Consider the following 23337-nt stretch of genomic DNA (forward strand, 5'->3'; position numbering starts at 1 on the left):
TTATTCATAATACTCTTGGACCAGAAAGGAATGTCCCTTATCAAATGAAATGCCATGTCCACCAAACTCTTCCATTAAATTGCCATGATAAGGCAGCCAGATCTACATTTGGCTGAAAAATAAAATGCATCCCAACTAGGTTCCTAAGATAAAAGTTATCACATTGGCCTATAGCAGCGGTCTCCAACCTTTTCCGCTTGGCAGACCGACGGAGGCAGGGAGGGTTTTGTGCACAAGAATGCTTTAATTCAAAGCATTCTTATAGCAATCCAGAAGTTATTTCTTCAAACCAATGCATGAAAAGGTTACATTTTTTTGGCAAAAGAAACTTTCACCAACGTTTACAATCATGTATTAAATAATTACATACTGTACATGCATATATACATACTTTTCAGAGTGAAATGGATTTTTTCTGTATTTCCCTGAAAACAGGAATACTAATTCTTCATGACATAGCTAAAGAGTTTATTACAGCTTTAAAGTTTAAAGGTATAATTCCAGGACATATTTCTAGAGAACTGGACAACCATGAGATTAATATGTTTTATACTAGAGGGCTGAATGAGATAGTATAGCAGAAGAGGTGCCTGAAAGGTCTCACCTCGTGTTTTGCTTTGTTAGTTAATACTAAAAACCAAGGAATTGGAAGAAATACAATGAGAGATTTTTATTCCATTATTTAAACTTTTTCAATGGGGAAAACTTTTGTCTTCCTGCTTCTATTCATGAATCTGTTTCCTGATTATCTTTATTCAAGATTTCCAGCTAAATTCCTAATGTATGAAATTGGAAAGATTTTTACCGTGTTTCCCAGAAAATAAGACCAGTCTTACTTTCATTTAGGCTTTGAAGTAAGCACTAAGATTTACTTTCAGGGAGGGTTTACTTTTTGACGGTACCAGTAGGCCGCGAGCACATGGGGGTGGGGTGGGTCCTGTGCATGGGGTGGAGAAGCACTGCAGCAGAGAGAGCATGGTGGCAGACCAGACACAGTACCAATGGGGGTGGGGCGCATGCCCTTCCTTTGCCAGGCTATCCCCTGTAGCCCCAAGGTGGCTGTGCTGAACAGCGGACAGGCCAACCAAAGCGGCAAGTGGAGTGCTGGAGGCTCGGGGAGGGAGGGTGGTGAAGTGGGCGGGTGTCCTGCCATCAGCACCCATGCTGGCTGCCCCTTCCTATGGAGCTGGAGAGCTTGCCACACCACCGCCCAGATGCCCTTGCTTACCTTACCAGTAGTACTGCCAGAGCCACGGTACGACGCATGGCATTGCCATTCCTCACGGCATTGCCATTCCTCAGGGCATGATGCATGGCACTTCACGCATGGTGCTTCACACCATTGCTGGCCTGAAGCACCATGTGGCATCCTGCTGCAAGCAACAGCAAATGTTGTGGAAGGCCTGGGTGTGGCAGTCCCTACCAGTAAGGTAAGCGGGTGCGGGGCGCATGGGGCAGCTTCACTCCCCCCTACCCCTGCCCTCACCCCAAAGTAGGGCTTACTTTCACAGGGAGCTTATATCAAGCTGGGGCTTACTTTCTGGGGGGGTTACTTTCAGGGAATCACAGTAGTAACAATACTATGAAATTCTTTTTAGATGTTAAAGATATGCTGGGTAATCATTCCTTCATCTACAGAAGAATGAAGAAATAAAACAAATGTGCATGTATGATATTAATGTTCTGTCCTCAGCATTATTGTCAAATTAAGTAAACTGTAATTATATATTATCATGAACATATTATTTGCAATTACTGAATCTATTGTTTAAGTTAAAAATGAGCTGGAATTAGGGTTGTAAGTCTGGTAGTTGTTAAGCAGGTCACCATGTAATTGTAAATAATTTTACAACATTTTTGCGGATATGGTGCATTAAGTGAAGCTGTTTTTACCAATGGGCATTTTTTGCTGGAAATTGGAAGTAAATGCTGGAAATTGGCAAAAAATGTTGAAAATCATGGCCATGTGACTGCAGGACAATGCAGCTGGCTGCAAATGTGAGGCAGATGCCACTTGTCCAAAATGCGGTCATGTGACCGGGGGGGGGGGAACCTGGAATTCTTTGATCATGCGGAGTCTACCAGCATTTGAATCTCTGATTATCAGAGCTCAGATATCAGATAGGTGGGACGTGACATTAGAATGGATGACTGGCGTATGGCCCAAGAGTGTATTGGAGTCCAGGAAGAGACTTTTGAGATCGACCACACAAATGCTACAAAGATGTGGTGAAAGAAACCTTATGCCGCTATGACATCCAACTAAGAAAACTGGAAGGTGCAACTTCTGACAGAACCCGTTGGCGAGCCCTATGCTATGAAACCTCCACCAGCTTTAAAGACAGGCACAATCAAAAACGAATAGAAAACCACGAATGGTGTCACAGAATAACATCCTCAGTTATTACAACAATGGACTTCCAATGCTCCAACTGTGCTAGGTTCTGCATTTCTAGATAGGAACTGTACAGCTACCTCTATGTACAATGATGCCACTGCATAACAGTGTGTCTTCTTTGAACCTGAAGGACTACCATGTATATGCTGCACCTAGTTGTTAAATTTGGCTACTACAGATTTCTGCAGTTTCTCCAAATCTGCATTGAATGAGATTGTTCATAGCATGGATTAATTTAATATGTTAGTGAATATACTGAAAAAATTACTGCTTGTAACTTTCTAATATTGTTGAACCTTGAACAATCGTTTTGCCTTCAATAAACATATGCACGTCTTAAGTGACAGGCTGCTTTTCTCCTACCATCTCACCATTTTTTAAAGAAAATGTGTGGTTGAGTTTCCTATGGGGGAGGGATTATATAACCTAAATCAGCCTTCGATGGGGTGGTGGTGGGTCTAAGCATTTACTAAAAGTGTATCAATCTTAAAAACATTATAAAAGAAAAGAAAAAAATTACAAAAAACTATATTTTACCACAATTTAATCAGCATTATTTTCTGGGAGAGATCGAAGGACTGCAGGAAGGAAGGAAAGAGCTTTCATGGAGCCTATGAGCTGCCCATTTTGTCAGACTACAATTCAGAATTACACTTGGAATGTGCCCAAAGACTTGTATATAGATATTGCACATCATATATACTCCCTAAACCAGGGATGTCAAACTGCCGGCCTGCGGGCTGGATGCGTCATCCCAAAACCGCACCCACCCCACTGCCAACAATGGAGAAAAAGCTCCGACACGTCGCGCAACGTCACGTGACGTTGCGAGTCTGACATGCCTGCCCTAAACCAATCCATTAAATCCATTAAGTTGGTTATTATATCTTACTATTATTAAACTGCATAGTCTTTTAAAGCTTGATAATGAATGCTAATTATTAATTCTGAGATATATCTAACTGAATAATTATTTCCATAGCAAAACTAAAGAATATTTAATTCAAAACCAAAAGCACCTCCAAAATAAAGACATGGATATGAGGATATCGTGTATTACATTCAAGCAGTCCAACGTCTGGTTAAATATATTATGGTGGTAGTAGTGGTGGTGGTAGTAGTAATAGTAGTAGTAATAGGAGGAGGAGGAAAAAGAGAAGTATTGTATTGGGACAGGAATAAAGTCAGCAAATATAGCAATAATATAAAAGTTTTGTGCATGTTGTTTTAATGTGCTGGTAGTCCTCAACTTATGACCACCATTGAGCCCAAAATTTCCATTGCTAACCAAGGCAGTTGTTAAATTATTTTTGACCCATTTTCAAAAACTGTTAAGCAAATCATTGCAGTTATTAAATGAATCATATGGTCTTTAAGTGAATCTGGCTTCCTCCATTGACTCTGCTTGTCAGAAGCCAGCTGGGAAGGTTACAAATGATGATCACATGACCGTGGGACAATGCAACTGTCAGAAATACATGCCGGTTGCCACTTGCACGAATTTTGATCACATGACCACAGAGATGCTGCAATGATCATAAATGTAATAAATGGTCATATGTCATGTTTTTCAGTGCCACTGTAACTTCAAATGGTTACTAAACAAATGGTTGTAAGTCAAGGACTAACTATAGTATGGAGTATAATCTTTGTATGTTATAAAAACACAAATGCCCATTTTTATATACAGCTGAAAAATTAAGTATATAGATGTTACTCTGCTATTAAAATTGCATCTGTCAGTGGTAGAGTTCTGTACCTCTCCCCCTCTGTTCTGTAAGGCTATGGGACCTTCCATGGAGAGATACAGAGGAGTGGAAAGGAAAATGAAAAGTCCTGCTGTTTGAGCAAGTTTCTCACATAATGTTGGACCTATCCCATTAAAAACAAATGTGTGACAATTTAACCAAATATTTACTTACTGACTGTTCATTTAAATCCTGAGAATCTTCCATGGAGGTTACTCACTTTTCTTCCACAAAGAGAAGCAATTGAGAAGTAACTGGATGTCCTAATTTTAAAAACAACAAGACAAAGTATTACTTCCATAGTTTTATATATATTAGAAACTAGGTTCTATGCCTATACAATACATTCATTTCTTCATAGCTGAAAGAAAAGCCTCATTTTAAGGATAGCAACTAAATGGTACTGGATGTTCAAAACATATAATGCATTGAAATACATGTATATAATACATTGAAAATGGAACTGACATCAATAGAAGGTTCACATTTTACTATCACCTTTTTTTCATTTTCAGCCGTATCTTCCTTCAAATCATTGTTTCTTGATGGAAACAGAAAAAATTCAGAATTTATCTGCATTTACAGTTTTTGGTGGCAACTCCATGTGAAATGTAAATCAAATTCTAGTTTTCATATGCAAATGAGAGTCTTTGATATAAAAATCATTCTAGAATCAATCAGCAAAAGCATTAGATAGGAATCAGAACTAAATAAGTTTAAGATATGATGAATCCCTATCCGAGCTTAGAGAAGGTTATAGAAATGTCCAATATAACATTTTAAATTTGTGATCCAGATCTTAGAAATGTAAGTTAACTGTTCCATTTAAAAGAATTACTTGGATTGCTTATGTTCATATCTAAAAAAGGAGATAATCCATTTTAACAGCCAATTCATGAAAGCAAGATGAGAATGACATTCCAGTTAATTAGAATATAACTTTATGCTATGTGGTAAGTAACAGATTCCCTCTTTCCTATGATAACTTGCTAAGTAGTACCTTTTATTACAACATGGAATAATTCCTCATGAAATTATTTTTAAGTTCATACATAAATTTTTACTCTCTTAAGAGATGGTGTTATTGTTGATATATTTGTATATGGCTTTATTTCAAAATGACTCTATGCAGTTTATAATAAATTTAACATATTCAAAAACAATTACACAAACCTATCAAAATTGAAATAACCAATATTTTCATGATGGCATGAGACATAATTAAACTTGTCCATAGGATCTCTGAAAAAGTATGGTTTTTACTGCCTTTATGAAGTAAAAGGATTTTAAAACCCAGGGAAAGTCATGACAATGGTTACAAGTTGCATCTGTTTTCATGAAACATGCCTAAAAGTGTACTACTAGACAGTAGCAGGCCTTAGTCAACAGACTAGCATTTTAAACTGGCTGAAGTTTCAACACCGCATAGTAAGCATTAAAATATCATTAAAATGATAGTCAGACTTGAGAGGTTCAGAATTACATACAATTGACACAGAGGGCATAGTTATATAAATACAATCATGAAAACTGACAAAATTGGAAATTTAAATAGAAAGGTTCTTGTATATTTAAATAGTTTATTCTTATCAGTGTGCTAATGTCATTGAAGTCTAAAACTGGAAAAGTACATGTTAAATTGCATGGCGCTCTTTTATACCCCTTCAGGTAAGCAGCCTTACCATCAAAAACTAAATTAGTCCCATTCTTTGAAATCACTTGAGCAGGGCAGATTGAAGCAGCTACAAGCTAATGAGTGCAAGTCACATCTTAACCAAGTAAATAATTACAATAAAAGTGACCGACTAGAATTTACATCTTATAACCAATGTGAATAAAATAGCTTCTTTTAAATAATGATCCTCCAAATAAAAATAAAATTAAAATTAAAATATGCTTTATCTATTAAGCATCAAAAGCTGAAATGCCACTGCACATAGATTTTTTGCTCGCAGTTAGATCATCATTCTCTAGCACAGTGTTTCCCAAACTTGACAATTTTAAGGCATGAGGATTTCAACTCCCAGAATTCCACAGCCAGCAACGCTGGCTGTGGAATTCTGGGAGTTGAAGTCCACATGCTTTAAAATTGTCAAGTTTGGGAAACACTGCTCTAGCAGAACCACCATCAAGCAGCTGTCCTTTATAGACATCATGTATCGATTTCTTCTGAGTTTGCCACTGAAGTTCTAACCATCACACTAGTTATATTACTGCCATCACACTAGTTATATTACTGCTCCATCAATCGTAGCTTCAGTATAAATGTAAAAAAAAGTGGTTATTTTTTCCATTAAAAAAACTTCACTTAACAATGATATAGCATACCATACATACATACATACATACATTCCTCTTTCAAGAAGTACATCAACAGTGCTTTCTTTATTATGAATGGGCTCATGGTCAGCCAGATTATTATCTGTTCACAACAATGTGAAGTCACAGCTGCAAGTTCTTTAGTCAGTGTTGACCTTCATATGCATCAGGTTCTTCCCAAGAACTTAGCATGTTGTAATGAAGTGGCATAATATATGTATGCATACAAGCTGTGACCTTTTGCAATTGAGAGATGTAATTTTATCAATGTGCGGAATTTCTAAGTTACCATCCAAGACTTTTTTGGTATGGCACTTAGTGTCATATATTTCCCACACATTTCTGTGGAGCAATTAATGATAGGTGCTTTGTCTCCATTTTTATAATAAAAGCTAATTAAGGTCAAGACTGAAATTAGTGATGCCAGAGCCAGATTGAAAGCAATCATGGTTCCCCGTACCATCGAGACAAGTCAAAATTTAAAGCAGAACTTTGAAACTACTACAAAAATGATCACAAATGGAGGGGCATCTGCAGGAAAAGAATAATAATAAAAAATCAAGATGGCAGCTTTAACTAAAGTCTTGTTCCTTTTTATATGCACCACACATTTAATACACGTTTAAAAAAAGTCAGGGCTTTGGCTAATGTGTGTATGGCCTCTGTGATTTGTTGACCGCCTGGAGGATTCCCTGCAATATATAGTAATATTTAGGATAGATGGGAAACAAACTCCTTGTAGGATATGATTTTATGACCAAAACCATTCAAGAACTCAAAAGGTAGAAAGGTAACAATATTCTTTTGTTACTGATACAACAAACTGGTTCCCAAGTTACAAGATACATTTTATGTTAAAAAAATACTAAAACAGAAGTTTGATCATTTTGTATCTGTTGTAAATCAATGGTTTTTTAATTTTTAAAAAATATTTTCAGGAGTTTAACTCTATAGACAATTTAGTTAATTCCATCTGTAAATGTAATTTAAAGCTGAAATATCTTATGTTTAAAATGTTTTTTCAAAAAAAATCTGTGTTTCATGTTATTGAAGATAATTTTCTATATTAACATATTTAATACACTTTTACAAAATTCTTTTACAATATTCTAATTTTTATACCAGATGTCAATATGTTCATAAATAACAATTTATATTGTTAATTGACATCTGGTATAAAAATGTATCAGAAAGTCTTTGAAACTTTAAACCATATAATTGTACCATACCTAAGCTAAAGTATACATTTATGGGCTTCCCTTGCTTAGTGAAAGTCTCTTTTTTAGTTTCCTTACACATTTTTTATTTTATATGTGTGTGTCTATGTCTTTAAACTGTGAATATATTCCCATTTTTAAAGGACATTTATGAGCTTAACAATTGTTCCTATTATATTGACAGTATTTTCATCTTCTGATTCCCCAGTTTTCACTACTTTTCTTCTGTCTTTACTATTCAAGAGATAATTATTATTTAACAGGCAAAACCAGAAGTGAGGCTACTCATGATTTATGCTTTTATACCTTACTCTTAATCAATATGGGCACAACTACTCTCCAAGTAACAGCAGTAGAGTCATTATAAGACCTGACTGCTAACATTAGAATTGGGCTTGTCAATTTGAAAGGAACATCAGTCTAAATAACAAACAAAGCAAGCAAAACTATCAGCAGGAATAGAGACAGCAATCAGGAAAAGGAAATATCATGAAGCCATTAGCTTTTGTTGTCCAGACAATGATGTAATCTTATTAACGATTCTAAAATACAAAATATTCATAGTGTATAAATAACATAGCAACTAAAATTGCCAAGCATCAGAGGTAAACAAGTGAAAAATAAGATTTTCTGAATTCTCTAGAGCAAGCATGTCAAACTTGCAACGTCATGTGACATCACGCAATGTATCGCGACTTTTCCCCCAGTGCTGGCAATGGGGTAGGCATGGTTTCGTCGTGACGCATCCGGCCCATGGGCCGGCAGTTTGACATGCTTTCTCTAGAACTATAAAATAACAATTACAATTTGGAAGGTCAGAGAAAGGCCAGAAAAAGTTCCAATTCAGCCACATTTGGCAGTTTTATCTCAGCTTTTCAGGTAAATTTTCTAAAAAGTCTTTGAAGCTAAAAGTAGATTTCAACTGTACATTATTTTATTGCCTAATAGACATATACAACATTGTTTCCAACATCTTGTGCCTTTCTTATGTTGTTCCACTAAGTCAGCGGTCCCCAAACCTTTTGGCACCAGGGACCAGTTTCATGGAAGACAATTTTTCCATAGACCAGGAGGGGGAGGATAGTTTCATGCGCTACCTAGATCCCATGCATGCCCAGATGTAGCTTTACTAGCTTGCGCAACCTGGTTCTTAACAGGCCACGGACCAGTATCAGTCTGTGGCCCAGAGGTTGGGGATTCCTGCACTAAGTGATTTATTTTACTCCAGATCAATAGAAAAATATTGTCAGAATGCTAAGATTAATAACAGTTTTGTGGCAAATGTAACTGATACACATGGGAGAGACAACAATTCCTCTTTTGTTTAATCTGAGAGCAAATTTTGCCATAATTATTTAGAAACCAAGCAATAGTCATAATAAAATTAAAATAACCTTATGGTAATATCTTCCACATAGAGGATATCCACTCAATTAATTTGTGAGATCCTCATTGAAGACAGCCTAAGCACTTGAGATGATGCACTGCTTCAGCGACTAAACACTGGATATAAAAGAGTACTGTCAAAATGAATATTAGTGCTCCTAATAGTTTGCATAACATGTGAAAATCATCCAAAATTAATGATAAAAATATTGGGTTTTAATTAGTTAAAGGATGCTCATTTTAAAATTAACTGTGAGCCATTCCAAACTAACTCACCACAAAATATTCCCACTGGAAACTTGCCACTTTCCTTACAATAACATTCATTTATGAGAACATGTTTAATTGTCCTACAGTTAAAAAAGAACAAGTCAAATGACAAAAACCTGAAATTTAACAACACACCGTTTAAATTTAGCTATATTCACGTAAAATGATCCAATATATCCAAATAAATCATGAACAAAGATTTGCACGCAATGTATGTACATTATTGTTAGCAGTAGTATTATTGTATCTATTCATGTAAATTAATAAGCATGTGTACTATAGAATTTTATGATGTTATTACTTACTCAATAAATTAAAGTTATAAATATATAATGACTATACCATATGTAACTTCTATAAATACATAGTTGCTATTTTCCTAATGTAGGATATATCCCAATCTTATTTTTACATTCTCTAACTCATAGATAGTACACACACATTCATAATTTACTGTACACACACACACCGATCTACTTCCTCAAATGTTCTCATACTTCAACGAATGTTTATGTCATTATACTGTAAATTAAAAACTATACTTTAGTATGGGAGTAATGAAATTCTATCTTTGCAACTGACATAAAAGTTAATATCTGATCCTGAAGTCACGGGAGTGTATAGCCTTTCAAATAAGTATGTTTGTACCTACTGATTAGAATATTGTGTGTGTGTGTGTGTGTGTGTATGTATGTATATTTGCATATGCATACACATATATGCATATACACATATATGCATATACACATATATGCATACACACATATATGCATATGTATACACACACACACACATATATACATTGTTTTTAAAATACTGTGTATATTTCTATACAAACATACACACAGAGGAAATTTTATTTTCTATATTGAACTTTTATATATTTAACATTTTAAAATAGCTTCCAACATTTTTATCATTTACAAGACAGTCCGTAAAGCTGAGCTGATCACTAAATATCTCCAGGCAAAAAGAGTTCAAATCAATACATTATTATTTTCTCTATTTACATATAGCTTTCTCATTCATTTCTTCTTCCATATCAGACTTACTCCATATACAGAAAACTATCTTCATATGAAGCTTCATATACTGCCACATACAAAACCTGAAGTGTATTGTATCCAGCTGGATTAATATACATGTTTGGTTAAGTATGAGAAAATATAGATGTAAGTAAGCCATTACAAACTGCAAATGTCTTGGGTCCAAATTTACAATATTTGAACACACTTAAGCATTTTATTTTACTTGAATTATTTTTTTGTTGAAAGTTGTAGTAGAATCATGATAGAAGACAATAATCAGAATTTTATGTTTTTCCATTTTCACCAAGGAATAACAAAAAAAGAAGCATTACTTAACTGCATATAGTATGAAATCTTTCAACAATATTACTTTTCCGTTTCTTCTGATTCTAACAGGTCATTAGTTGTATACATTTCAACTCAGAAGCAAGCCACATTAAGCTAAATAGAATTTACTCTCAGGTGAATTTCATTTATGTCTCAAAGAGTATATTTCAAAGCAGATTTGTTCATAGTCACATTAACAATATTAAAAAAAACCTTATCTATCCAAACAGATGAGGTTCTTGTTGAAAACCTCTACATAGAAATAGAAAGAAAGTAAATCAAGGCAGCTGGCATGGGCATACAACCCGTGAAACATCTGTGCCTGTCCTCATGATATATTTATCAAATTATACAAGTCTCTGAAAAGCTGGTGTTTATATCCACTCTTGCTGGTTTATAAATCTGTTTTGTAAAGAAACTACATTATCCAAAATACTCAAAATTATGAAAATATTTCTTTTTAAGCATTCTGCTGTGCTTTTATTTATATCTATATAAGTTTATATTTATGCAAATGCACACAACTATGTGAAATTCCTCTTAGAATGGTAGAAAGGAAAACATTTAGCTTACCTAAAGAGATGATTGGCATTGAAATACAGTTTGTGGTACACTGACATTGTTCATTGTTTTGTTTTATTTTACTGGCCTTTATCTTATGCAAAACGTTTAAAACATATGCCTCAAGCAAAAGAAAAAAAAATTGGACTTGATTCTTGATGACTTTATATGTTATGTTCATACAGCTTTCTTGACAACAAAAGATCTTTCTTGTTGCCTACAAGCTTTAAACTATCAAATTCAAGGTATATTTGATTGTATATATACAAGCAACTTGCTGGGTTAAATTCCCAAAAGGATCTGTCTCCTAATGGTAAATTTAAGTAAATGGAATTGGTATAACTTATAACTAGAGTTCAACAAAATTATTTAAACAAAATACAATAGTTACATTTGTAGATTCAGGATTCAATGAGTGATTTATCTAACAATTTTAAAACTTCCTGATTATCAGAAATTGCTTTAAAAAGTCTCTCAATTTCCAAAGTGAACTTTTGATATAGTTAACTGCTTATTACTTTTATTTTTTTCAAAATTTTTCTCCCATAGCTTCTGCTTAGCCCACCAGATAAAACACAAAAGGCATGCATTGGGTTCCCTCCATTCAACAGGGTCATCTTGTTGGATCCACGAGTTGTACTTTAATTGTGGCAGCACATGCCTTGTAGAATAGTATCTCTCCAGAAATCCAGACAGACTCAACCATGTTAGCCTTTCATAAGACTTTGAAGACCAGATGTTTGGTCTTCAAATTGGGTTTTTGCGTTTTAACCTTGGACATCATGAGTTAATATGGAGGCAATAGTTGTTCTAATCAGTGGTGGGATTCAAATATGTGAACAATTGGTTCTCTGTGTAGATGCTTCCAGAAGTCCATTCTGGGCCCTGGCAACAAAAAATTAGCTACTGGTTCTGCTGAACTGGTGCAAACTGGTTGAATCCCACCACTGGTTTTAATCAATGAACACTACCAGAGCCACTGTTGTGAGACAGATGGCCATGTAAACTATTTAATTAAAAGAATACAAATCCTGGCTTCCAGAACCACTATTATATTTGACTTCAGTTTATTTTCAGTTGAAGTGAAACTATATAAATGGCTTACACAGATAGCAAAGATAATGTAATAAGACTGTATTGATATTATTTTTATAGGTATAAAACATACCACTATTCTAAACTTCCACAAACAATCAATCATATATCTTCTATTGCACTGAAATACTGTCTAACAATATAATGTGCAATTACTGTCACTTCAAAAGGAGTAGGTTAAAAAGTTTTATTATACATATATTAGTTTTATATACTACTAACTGACACAAAAAACTAATTAATGTTCCCTTTTGTTTATGAAGATTTATTAAAAATTAAAGGAATTTGTCTTAAGTAACTTAGTAAAGTGCTAAGAATAACTAAATAAGTTTTCACAATATGTTGAAACTAATATTCTACTGGAAAATGAATATGCAAACAATATATAAGTAGCAAGAGTCGACTCTCTACTTGAATAAAATGTCATAACTAGCATGTAGTCAAATAATAACAATTCAAAAGGTTTTAAATTTGTAAATATTGAAGTTAAATGGAAAATGATTATTGTATTTGGACCCCACTATTAGTCGTGGTCTTATCTTGAGGGCCCATTTTGTCCCTCATGCGGGGCTGACCGGGCGGGGGGGAGAAAGAATTGCTGTTACTTACTATTTCATTAAAAATTATGAAATGTAATTTTTGAAGTACAGAAATATCAAACTCTGACTAATACAGCTTGATTGGTTCAATAGGCCATGATTAAGATACATAAAGGTTTAGTATTACGGTATAAACTTGCATAATTTAAAATGTGTGCGAAAGTATCTGATCTTGTCACTGATGTCCTGGAGCACAAAATTTAAAAAAAAAAGATTATATCCAGCTATATCCAGAAAAATAAATACAAATATATGGTTAATATCCAGATTTATCATTAAATCACAATTTCATACAAAACAATGAGATTAAACAATACTTTAAAAGAACATGTCATAAGAAAATTTGAAGCATCAAAATAAGCTATTGTGAATATACTTTTAAGCTTAGTAGTATTTTAATAATGTGCAAAAGTTTCATTCAGCTAATACCCAGGTATTGAAAGGTATCCCTGGTAAGTGATCAAATATTCACGGAGTAACTTCTGTTGTTAAACAAAGCAGTACTGTTGATAACTATCTGCTATCCAAAGCAACCAATACTTATATTTATAAATATAACTTTATGTATTGTTCCCAAGATATAGTCAGAATCCATGAAAATGTCCGTGCCTTTAGTGTACAATATAAAATATTATGCAGAGCTTATTATTACTAATAAACAGAGTATATCAGTAAATTATATTATATTATGCTGGACATCAAATTTCAAATCATACCTATTTGTCCTTGGCATTATAAGCAGGTTTATACAATGATATTTGTATTAATTCATAATAAAAGAATTAATGAAAATGTAAACATGTATTATGAAAATATGTAGATTTCAGATGTTATTGTATAAAATTTTCAATTTGTCACAGGTTTGCAATGTGAGTTTGGGAAATCAGTTAAGATTTCAATGCAGAAAGAAGATGAATATATTCCACATTGTAGATTATTTAAACAAAACTTAAATGGAGGTAAAATTGATTATGAAACAATTGCATTACAAAATATCAAGAGAAGATACATGTTTAACAGTTTCTTTGCAGTGGAATCACTTTTCAAAGGAGACTAAAAGCATACAGTATTACATCAAGAAAATAAATTGTTTTAGCTATTCTTGATTTTAAAACTGTACCTGCTTTGTTTAGCAATGGTTTTTAAAGAATAACTCTTCCATTTATTTCTTTAAGCAGCAATTGAAAATATTTACTACTAGGCAGTACCTAATTTTAGGTTTTAAGTGCTTTAACAGCTCTATGAAATATGATCAGCAGCTGCTATATAAAAGTATGCGGAATAAACTTCTCTTGTAAAAAAAAAAAAAAAAAAGCCCTCTAAGCAGTTTGGATATCTTCATTTTTAAAGGTTACACCAAGAACTTTATCAAAAGTCCAATAAATACAATTATGTCCCAGGTGATATTACCTGAAAATCAGAAGATAATTATCTAATAAACATTCACTTTAATATGTAGGTTTCCCCCTCTTCTGTAAAATAAGCACATAAGTAGATTTTGTCCACAATAACTTGCAAAATAATTTGGTTCTGCCATCTTCAAATGAATTGTATAAAATAATTTACCTAAGGGGGGGAAGACTATTACGTATAGTTATGTTTATGTACATCTCTCATTTCCATCAGTAGTATTAATAATACTGTGATGCTTTAATATTCACTTTTAAAAATTCTTTGATATCAGAACTCTCCTATTTCTGTCTTTAAAAATAGAGCATAAGTCTATTATTGTATTAATAACATTATATAATTATAGATTGTATAAATAATGAGTAAAACTGATTACAAGATGAGCTAGAATTTTATCAATCAATTCTTTCTTACCATCAAAACAGGTTCCTACTACACAAAAATTCAAAATTATTATGTCTCATTAGAAAAAAAAATTATTGATTTAGTGCTAGTATTTATTTATTCATTCATTTAATTAATTTCAATAATATACCTCACTATAAAAATACTTCACTAACAATAACTTTGTTATAAGCACATAGTTTTTTATTTTACAATAAGGATACCTTAAAAACCACTGCCAGAAACAAAACAGAATATTGGTAATTGATGGGATACTGCTTAATAAAAAAATCTTAAACTAAACAAAATGCCAAGCTTTTTAAAACACATACTGGATGAAATTAAGAATTAAGCTCATTCTAACCGTGCAGATATAAAAACAAGAATATATCAGTTTTATGTCATGCTTTACTAACAATAATTTTCTGTCAGGTGGATAAAATCTCCAATTAATAATTGTCTTTGGAAAGTAAAAACTTTGTAGACCAATGTCACTGCATAATGAAATAGTTGCAAGTAGAACAGCAACATACAATAATGGTAGTAACAGACAAGATAGCTTGGCTATATTAAATTTATCATTATTTACTGCAACATTTTCACAGAAAGCTAAATTTGAGATGGTCCAGAATATACTATTTGGTCATAAAGCCACAAATCAATTAATGACCAAAGCCCATTGGCTGAACATAAAGTAACTATTACTTCAAGGACGACCAGCCACAAAAAACGTCTTCCACGTGGTAGTATTTTAAGATCAAAACATAAGTCATTGATTGTATAATACTGTATTCACTGCACCTCACTCACCTGATCTACAAAGTCAATTCCTCTGTTCCTCAGAATAAGTGTAAGAAGGGAATGAGTTCACTGTGTTTTCTAGCTGTAAGCTTAAATGTACTCATATTTCGGTTTATTAAAAAAATGTATACACAAGCAATGCAGGTGGAGCAACTTACACTCCATTTTTTATTTCCTATGTTACACGAACTCTAAAAACAAACTTTCCTCATTAAGACCTGCATGCCTTATAAACGTAAACTAACTTCTCCAGGAAAAAGAAATGAAAGACTTTGAAAAGTTCCAGGTTTTCAATGCAGCAAAGTAATGCACGGTTTAGCTTCAACATTTATAATCCAAGTTAGGGGAGAAAGAAAAACGGACTGTTTTCCAAAAAGCTGGCACAGAGTTTCTCCAACTGAAAATACAAGTAATTTACACACACACACACACACACACACACACACACACACAAAACCCACCATCGTCCGCCAGAGTTTGGGAGATTTTTTTTCACAATTTTTCCCGTCCCCCACCCCACCGACGATTCCCTGCTGAAACGCCACTCCGTCCCAGCTTGAAGCAAGTCAGCCGAGCCCAGGAAAGAAACACAACGCTAGAAAAACAAGCGACCTTTTGCAACAGAACACGAAAACCGAAGAGGAACAACCCAGGGTATCCAAAGCGGGTCGTCTGATTTTTTTTTTTTTTTTCCTTACCGGTATGTCACGTTTGTTACTCTAGCGACCCAAGCGACGGAGGCAAGAAACCCGAGATGGCACTGTAAGAGGCGACCGAACTGGGAATTCTCGCGAAAAAAGAGCCAGGCGAATTTTTTTCTCAAATGATGCGTTTCGTTCCGAAGGCCTTACTCTCCGAGGCGATTATCCCGGTCCTCTGAAAAAGGCACCAGGGCGGCAACCGAGCGCCCCTCCACCTCACGGCGGCTCTCCTCCCCCCCCCGCCCCCAAAACAGAGCCGTCCTCTCAAGAAAACTTCGCGTGTTGTTGTTGTTTTTTTCCCCTCGCGACCCAAACACACGCGCGCCCTCTCCGCCCGGTCCCGTGACGCGAAGGGCGAAACGGACTTGGGAGCCGCCGCTCGCCGGGCACCTAAAGAAGGAGGCTCTCGGTTCTGAGCTGAGGCGTCGCTTGTCAGCAGCTTTTCTATTGCCGGTCGCCAACCTTTCCCGCGCGGTGGTTCTCTTAAAAGGGAAGTACGGTTAAGCCAAGGGATCCAGGGACGCGTTTCCCTACCAGTTTTCGTCGCCACAAAAGAAAGAGGGTTGGGGAAGCTGGAGAGGGAAGAAAGAGAAACGAAGGGAAAGGTAAGGAGAATTATTGTACCCACCTTTTTTTTATTTTTGTCTTTTTTTTTGTTCCCCTGCCAGGACTCCTTCGCTTGATTCTTACCCAAGTTGCTGCTCCTGCTGCTCCCTTCTGTGTTATTGATTCTCTGCCCGGTTCCAAGACGAAGGTTCCTGCCTTGAACAACTCTAGTTTTTTTTAAAGAGGAGGCACATCCCTCTCCGAGTTATACCCGTCTTTCTTCACGCAACCAATTTACAACGGGGAAATAGAAATGTTACTCAACCGCGCAGCCGATTATAAAACTTCAACAAAAAAATAAAGAAAGAAAGAAAAAGAAAATCCTTCACTTCCTCGTTTTGCCCCTCGCGCTTTTCACCCCCCCCTTTAAACAAAACAAAAATCCCTCCTCTTTGTAAGGCAGTCTCGAGTTCAGATTAAACACCCAGAAATATTTCTTCTGAAGGGAGGGGGGGAGTTGGGTTTTTTTAAAAAAAAAAGTAAAAAAGCTCGCGCCACGTTGCCTAATTTTTGCGAGATGCCCCCCCCAACCCGGGTGTTTTTTTTGTTGTTGTTTTTGCACTTGTGCGGCGACTTGTTGCGAGTTCAGGAGCAGCGCTCCGAAGCAGCGGAAGGTCGACGCGTGCGTGTCTAGTGCGAGGTGAGGGAGGGAGGAACGGTGTTTACTGCTGACAGCCGCTCCTTGTCATTGGCTGCTTTCTCGCGGGAGTATTGGTCGATCGCGGGGCGCTGGAGGGAATCGGCACGTGGATACTGGCCCCTCGCGCTGCAACGCCGCCGGTCCCTGGCTGGCGGGACTGCGCTGCGTCGCCTTGTTTCCCGGGTCCCCGCGTGGTGTTTCTCAACGTCCGATGCGCTCCCTCTTTTGGAGCCTTCCTATCCTGAGGGGGTAGTAAAAAGAATCAATTAATCAACTTGCGCTACGTGCTTGCCCAGTAGTAAGCAAGCGCTAATCCCTTCCACTCGTAGGATATAAGGCAAGGCCTCCTTAAATTCCCCCTGCTTCTGGCCTTCCTCCGGAGCAAAGTAAGAGAAGTCACTGAGGCTTGTTCTTAAATAAGTTGTTAACTACAGGGCCACTAGCCAATTTCTGTTAGGCCACATCAAGCCTGTTCAGTGTCCGGATGCTTGCAAGCTGCTCACTTCATTTTGGAAAAGTAATCACTGCCCACCTCTGGAAGACGATAGTTCTGCCCAGATGCACTTCAGTTAGCTTGCTTTTCTTCAGCTTGAAAGCATGGGACCAGATAGCAGTCTGGGCATGTGGTTTCCCGTCTATCCCATATGGATTTCAGAGTGAGCCAACAACTGAGTTGGATGTAAACATTCAATTAAAGCCAAGAAGGCAAATTGTGTGTGTGTGTGTGTGTGTGTGTGTGTGTGTGTGTGTGTGTGTGTGTAGAAGCCTATTAGTGCCTATCAGCTACTGCAAACACAAATGAAATGTCAAGTGGTGCTTTCAGTGATTGCCAAATGCCAGAGGACAAATAAGGATGAGTGGTTGACATTACCTATCTTGCGAAGGTCTCAGAAACAACTGGTTAGGTAGTCCATGGAAATAATATGCAGGAGACTTCATCTAATGTACGCATAGGCACTAAGGCAGTGGTGGCAAACCTATGGTACGGGTGCCAGAGGCGGCACTCAGAGCCCTCTCTGTGGGTACTCGCGCCATCGCTCCAGTCCTAGACCTTCAGGTGGGTTTTATAAAACCTTTTTGCTTTAGGCCTTCGCTGCCGTGTGCAAAAAAAAAAAAAAAAAAAAAAAGGTTCAATCAATCAATTTCAACTTCTTGCAGAGAAAAAAAAAGATCTTGCAAAGTTGGAATTGATTGAACTTTTTAGTCCCACCCAGTGTGCCGTTACTACCGCAGCCATGCCCACCCAATGGGTCACACCCACCCAATAGGCCACCCACCCAATGGGCCACACCGACCCAGCACCCGACGATGCATAAGTGGGTTTTGGGTTGCAATTTGGGCACTCGGTCTCTAAAACCGCACTAAGGTGTGGTCTTTGGAATACATTCAGCTGTTCCTGAAGTCACATTCCCCTAAAATTGATTGTACTGTTAACATTTCACTTCAGAGGGTATATATAATGGGTCTTCAAACTTGGCCCTTTTATGACTTGTGGACTTCAATTCCCAGAATTCCTCAGCCAACGTGCTTGGGAGTTGAAGTCCACAAGTCATAAAAGGGCCAAGTTTGAAGACCCCTGGTATATATTAAGGTAAAGCCAATAATTTCTTATTATATAATACTAAAGATTGATATGATTGGTAGCATTGACATAAAGCAGAGGTCTTCAAACTTGGCCCTTTTATGACTTGTGGACTTCAACTCCCAGAATTCCTTAGCCAGGCACGCTGGCTGAGGAATTCTGGGAGTTGAAGTCCACAAGTCATAAAAGGGCCAAGTTTGAAGACCCCTAACATAAAGGATCCGCCGGGTACTGAAATTATGTAAATCAGTCAATAATAACATCTCATATCTTTTAATCCCGTCTTTTTGCTTACTGACTTGCATAAGATTGGAACCTTTCATTTCCCTTTCTTTGATGGAAAACTTGGATTTCTAGTAAATAAATAAAATACATTCCTATTCCTTGCAGAAAATAAGTGGATTGTTAACAAACCTAGCAACCAAAATGTCTTAGGATAACTCTAAAATAGTTAACTATTGTCCTTTATGTTTTAGCTGCTGCTACTTTAAAAAAGAGTCAGCTTGGTGTAGGGCAGGGGTCTTCAAACTTGGCCCTTTTAGAGACTGGGAAATGGTGAGTTATAGTCCTACCTTAGGCATAAATAATAGGCAACTTCTGAAATCTTGCCAAGAAACTTCAGGGACTTGTTTAGGCAGTTGCCAAGAGTCAACACTGATTAGAAGGAACAAACAAAGCAACAAATAAATTATTAATCTTGAATTTATTGGTAGATGTTTCTTTGTGTCTAGTAAATAAAATGTGTAGTAAATCTCTACTTTTATTTGTTGAAAATATCTTTTCTTCCCCTTTTAAAAATTTATTTTAAAAATTACATCTTTAAGCCAGCATTTTCCAGATTGTGTGTGATCTCAGGTAAGACAGAAAGATTATTGGGAAATGAATAAGTTTATCTATCACCACTGTTTTACTTTAAGTCCATGGCTTGTTAGTGCAGTAGTTTGTTTAGGTTTGCAACATTTTTCAGAAGGGAAGCTGTATTTATCTTACAGCTAAAAACAAAAAGATAAGGAGGAAGAGGAGGAGACATTAAATTTGTTCCATGGACTATAGTTTCAATTGCTTTTTTCCCCCTACCTGAGCACCATGTTACTGAACCTGGGTTTGCAGCTCCTCCATAAGAATGACTAAAGCAGGGGTCTTCAAACTTGACACACTGGCTGAGGAATTCTGGGAGTTGAAGTCCATGAGTCATAAAAGGGCCAAGTTTGAAGACCCCTGGACTAAAGTATGAATTAGCCTCAAGTATCCTTCTCAGCTGGATGGAAGGAAATAATGCAACAAACATGAGAAGGAATTCTCAATTTGTAGTTGTTACAGAATGAATTGGGAATCCCTAAAAACACAAGCTTTTTGCTTTCCATGTTTCTTGTCTCTTTGACCACAGACATGCTCAGATCTCATGTGATACCACAACCCTCAATGTCTTTTGATGAAATTCTTATTCCTGCCCAGGTTCTTTGTTTATTTGTTCTGCCCAGCCAGGGCTTGGTTTCATCTCAAAGCAATTTCATCAAACTGTGTTAGTCCGTACACTGAGAATCTCACCTGAGTTTCAGAGGCTCAAATGCCAACAAAGTAAAATAGAATAGGCTGTTTTTATTTCTGTTTCAGCTGTCAGATAACATGAGGAAAGGTAGCTAAGTATTAGATTTCTTACAAAGCAGCCTTCACTTCTGATGACTTTCATGTACAACAATAATGGCAACAATAATGTTACTTACCATTCCTTGCTTCCAGTTTTGTTTTTAATCTCATAGTCTATCAACCGTCCTGGGATTGCCTGAAAATTGCTCATTCAAGCACTACGTTGGTCTGACCCTGCTTATCTTTTTGAGATAGATCAAAGTTGGCTTGACCCATCTCAAATACCAGCAGCTATAGATGAAGATACGCACCTTATTCAACAATTCATCATAAATTGTTTCTATGGAGTTTATATACTACCTTTTCCCAACTTTAGGAATTACATACTGTAAATTTTTCAGCTATGCCTCTTTTATTAAAGCTTAGTTTAAAAATTGAATATATAACTTTGTACAATACTATAAATACCTAAGCAGCCTTAAAATCAGCCTTAATCATAAATTCTAAGTGGTTTAGACTTCTAAATAAATTGCTTTCTGTGAACCGAGTGAATTTTACTAAATGTATCGTTTATTTATTTGACATATGCTTATTTGCTACACCCAGATTGGCTGCCATTACTTTTCTCCATTGTCTTACAGCACTTAAGCATGCATTTTGAATAGAACTTCTAATGTGTGATGCAATTTTTCTTTATGAAGCATCATTAGTTTCCGTAAGTTCAATACAGACAGAAGTTGAGTTAAGCAGGATCATTTGTGCTATTTAGCAGTACCAAACATAATAATAGTCGGATATACAGTAAAGAAAAGTAATTCTTTATCATTAATATTTTAAAAAATGATTGTGCCTTTTTTAATTGTTAATATTGCTTGGAATTTTTTTTACCACAATATTTACTTGGCAAGTGAAAGTAACTTCTCTATCTGAAGTACCTTATAACACTGTCTTGTATTGTTTACAAAGCCCTATTGAGCTTAATGGGATTTAATAGCAGGTAAATGGGGTATAGGATGGTAGTTTTAATTAACATAATTAACTGATTAATTTTATATTTTAATTAAATCTCTTTAAATGAAGATGATACAGTTGATTTTTGAACAAAGGAGAATTGTAGAACTGATTTTTTAAAATACTCATTGTAATTTTCCATAATTTCACACATGTTGTATTAAATAATTCCAGGTGTCCTTGTGCTATTAATTTACATCTGCTTATTAGGATGTTAATTCTGTTATTGTTATACTAAGAGTACTTATGGGAAATTTGATCTGCCACCTTAACCGAGAAATAATGTTTTAATCAAAGATGCTGGTGGAGCCAGAAACAGGCTTTTCCGGTGATTGCCCTAGCTCTTGGTTTTTTTGATTGAAGAAGTGGTAGGTTGTCCTATTCCAGAAAACTCTAGACAACGTTTTCAAAAACCTTGCTACCTTATATCCAAGATGATTCTAGCCTCCCTCTTGGTAAAGGCATTTTGGACCATCTTCAGAGGACTATCCAGCCTATCAGAGAACAATCCAGCCTCTGAAGACCTCCAATGAAGTGGTAGAACAATTTCTAGCCAACCTATTTCATTGACTGACAGCTCTTATCATTGGGAAATTTCTCATAATATTTAAAATGAATCTTCTTTGTAGGTTCAACCCACTGGTTGCCCTCCAAAGCAATAGGAAGCAAGTCCATTCCCTCTTCTGAAAACTGGACATATCAATTTTACCTCTCTCTCTCTCTCTCTCTCTCTCTCTCTCTCTCTCTCTCTCTCTCTTTTTTTTTATTTTAAAAAAAGGGTACTCACAGAATTTCATTTCCATTATTGTCATCCTCTGAACTTGATTCAGTTTGTTGGTGTCACTAGATTGCAATGCTCAAAACTGTATAATGTACAACATTCCAAGTGAGAGAATAAAACAGTTACCTGATTTTGTCTCCATTCTTTTTTGTCATTTTAGCAACTGCATCATGTTGCTGGCTCAAGTAATGAACTCTCAGACTATCTGGATCCACTTCACATGTATTACTGCTAAACTAGGTTCCCTTCCCCAACCCCAAATCCTACAGTATTAGCTTTCATCTTTTTCTTATCATTTTATCCTGAGTGTTGCAACCTACTATTCCACTGCATGTATCTTTCTCTTTCAAAGTGTTAGCCATTCTTCCTAGTGTTGTCTCCTTTACAAATGAGATAACCATCTCTCAACCCGTTTTATTATTAATAAAAATATTGACTAATACAATATTGTTTATTATTAACAAAAGTATTGACTAACACACTGAACAGAATCCTCTGGTACTCCATGTGATACTATATTCCAGTCTGAGGTTGAACTGTTTACAAATGTACTGAATGTAGCAGGCCAGCCAGTAATGATTCCAATAAATTTTTAGTTAGCAGTTAATAGTCTGTCATGATGCCTCATTAATAAAATGATAAAATATTGGATGAATGAATATGTTTAATATGTTTCCTATTGACTTTCAAATTCTATAACTGTTTTTATATGCCAAAGAATTTTAAACTCCTCCTCCTCCTTCACGTTTAATTAGTACATTAAAAAGTGCCTGTCAATATAAGTTTATATGGTATATATCAGTGGTGGGATTCAGCCAGTTCGCACCACTTCGGCAGAACCGGTACCCAGGCCCAGAACGGACTTCCGGAAGCGGCATCCACACAG

General features: G+C 35.9%; 1 protein-coding gene across 16 annotated transcripts in view; it reads right to left on the reverse strand.

Moving 5' to 3' along the window:
• The window catches only part of EYA4 (EYA transcriptional coactivator and phosphatase 4), a 114895-nt gene extending 92087 nt beyond the window's left edge, over positions 1-22808 (reverse strand). For 3 of the 16 annotated variants that reach the window (XM_039323854.1, XM_039323813.1, XM_039323820.1), the window contains exons 1-2: positions 16242-18538; positions 4321-4409 (exon numbers count right to left, since the gene is read on the reverse strand). Coding sequence is in view for 14 of the 16 variants with exons in the window: in XM_039323813.1 (XP_039179747.1) it covers positions 4321-4353 (33 nt within the window). In the remaining 2 variants the exon portion in view is untranslated. The other 13 variants (XM_039323845.1, XM_039323784.1, XM_039323836.1 and 10 more) reach the window with 10 other exon arrangements.
• Between the last annotated feature and the right edge of the window lie 529 nt (positions 22809-23337).

This window comes from Crotalus tigris, unplaced genomic scaffold (assembly GCF_016545835.1).
Source record: "Crotalus tigris isolate CLP2741 ecotype Arizona unplaced genomic scaffold, ASM1654583v1 scf7180000017611.44802233496:7321179, whole genome shotgun sequence".
Lineage (NCBI taxonomy): Eukaryota > Metazoa > Chordata > Lepidosauria > Squamata > Viperidae > Crotalus > Crotalus tigris.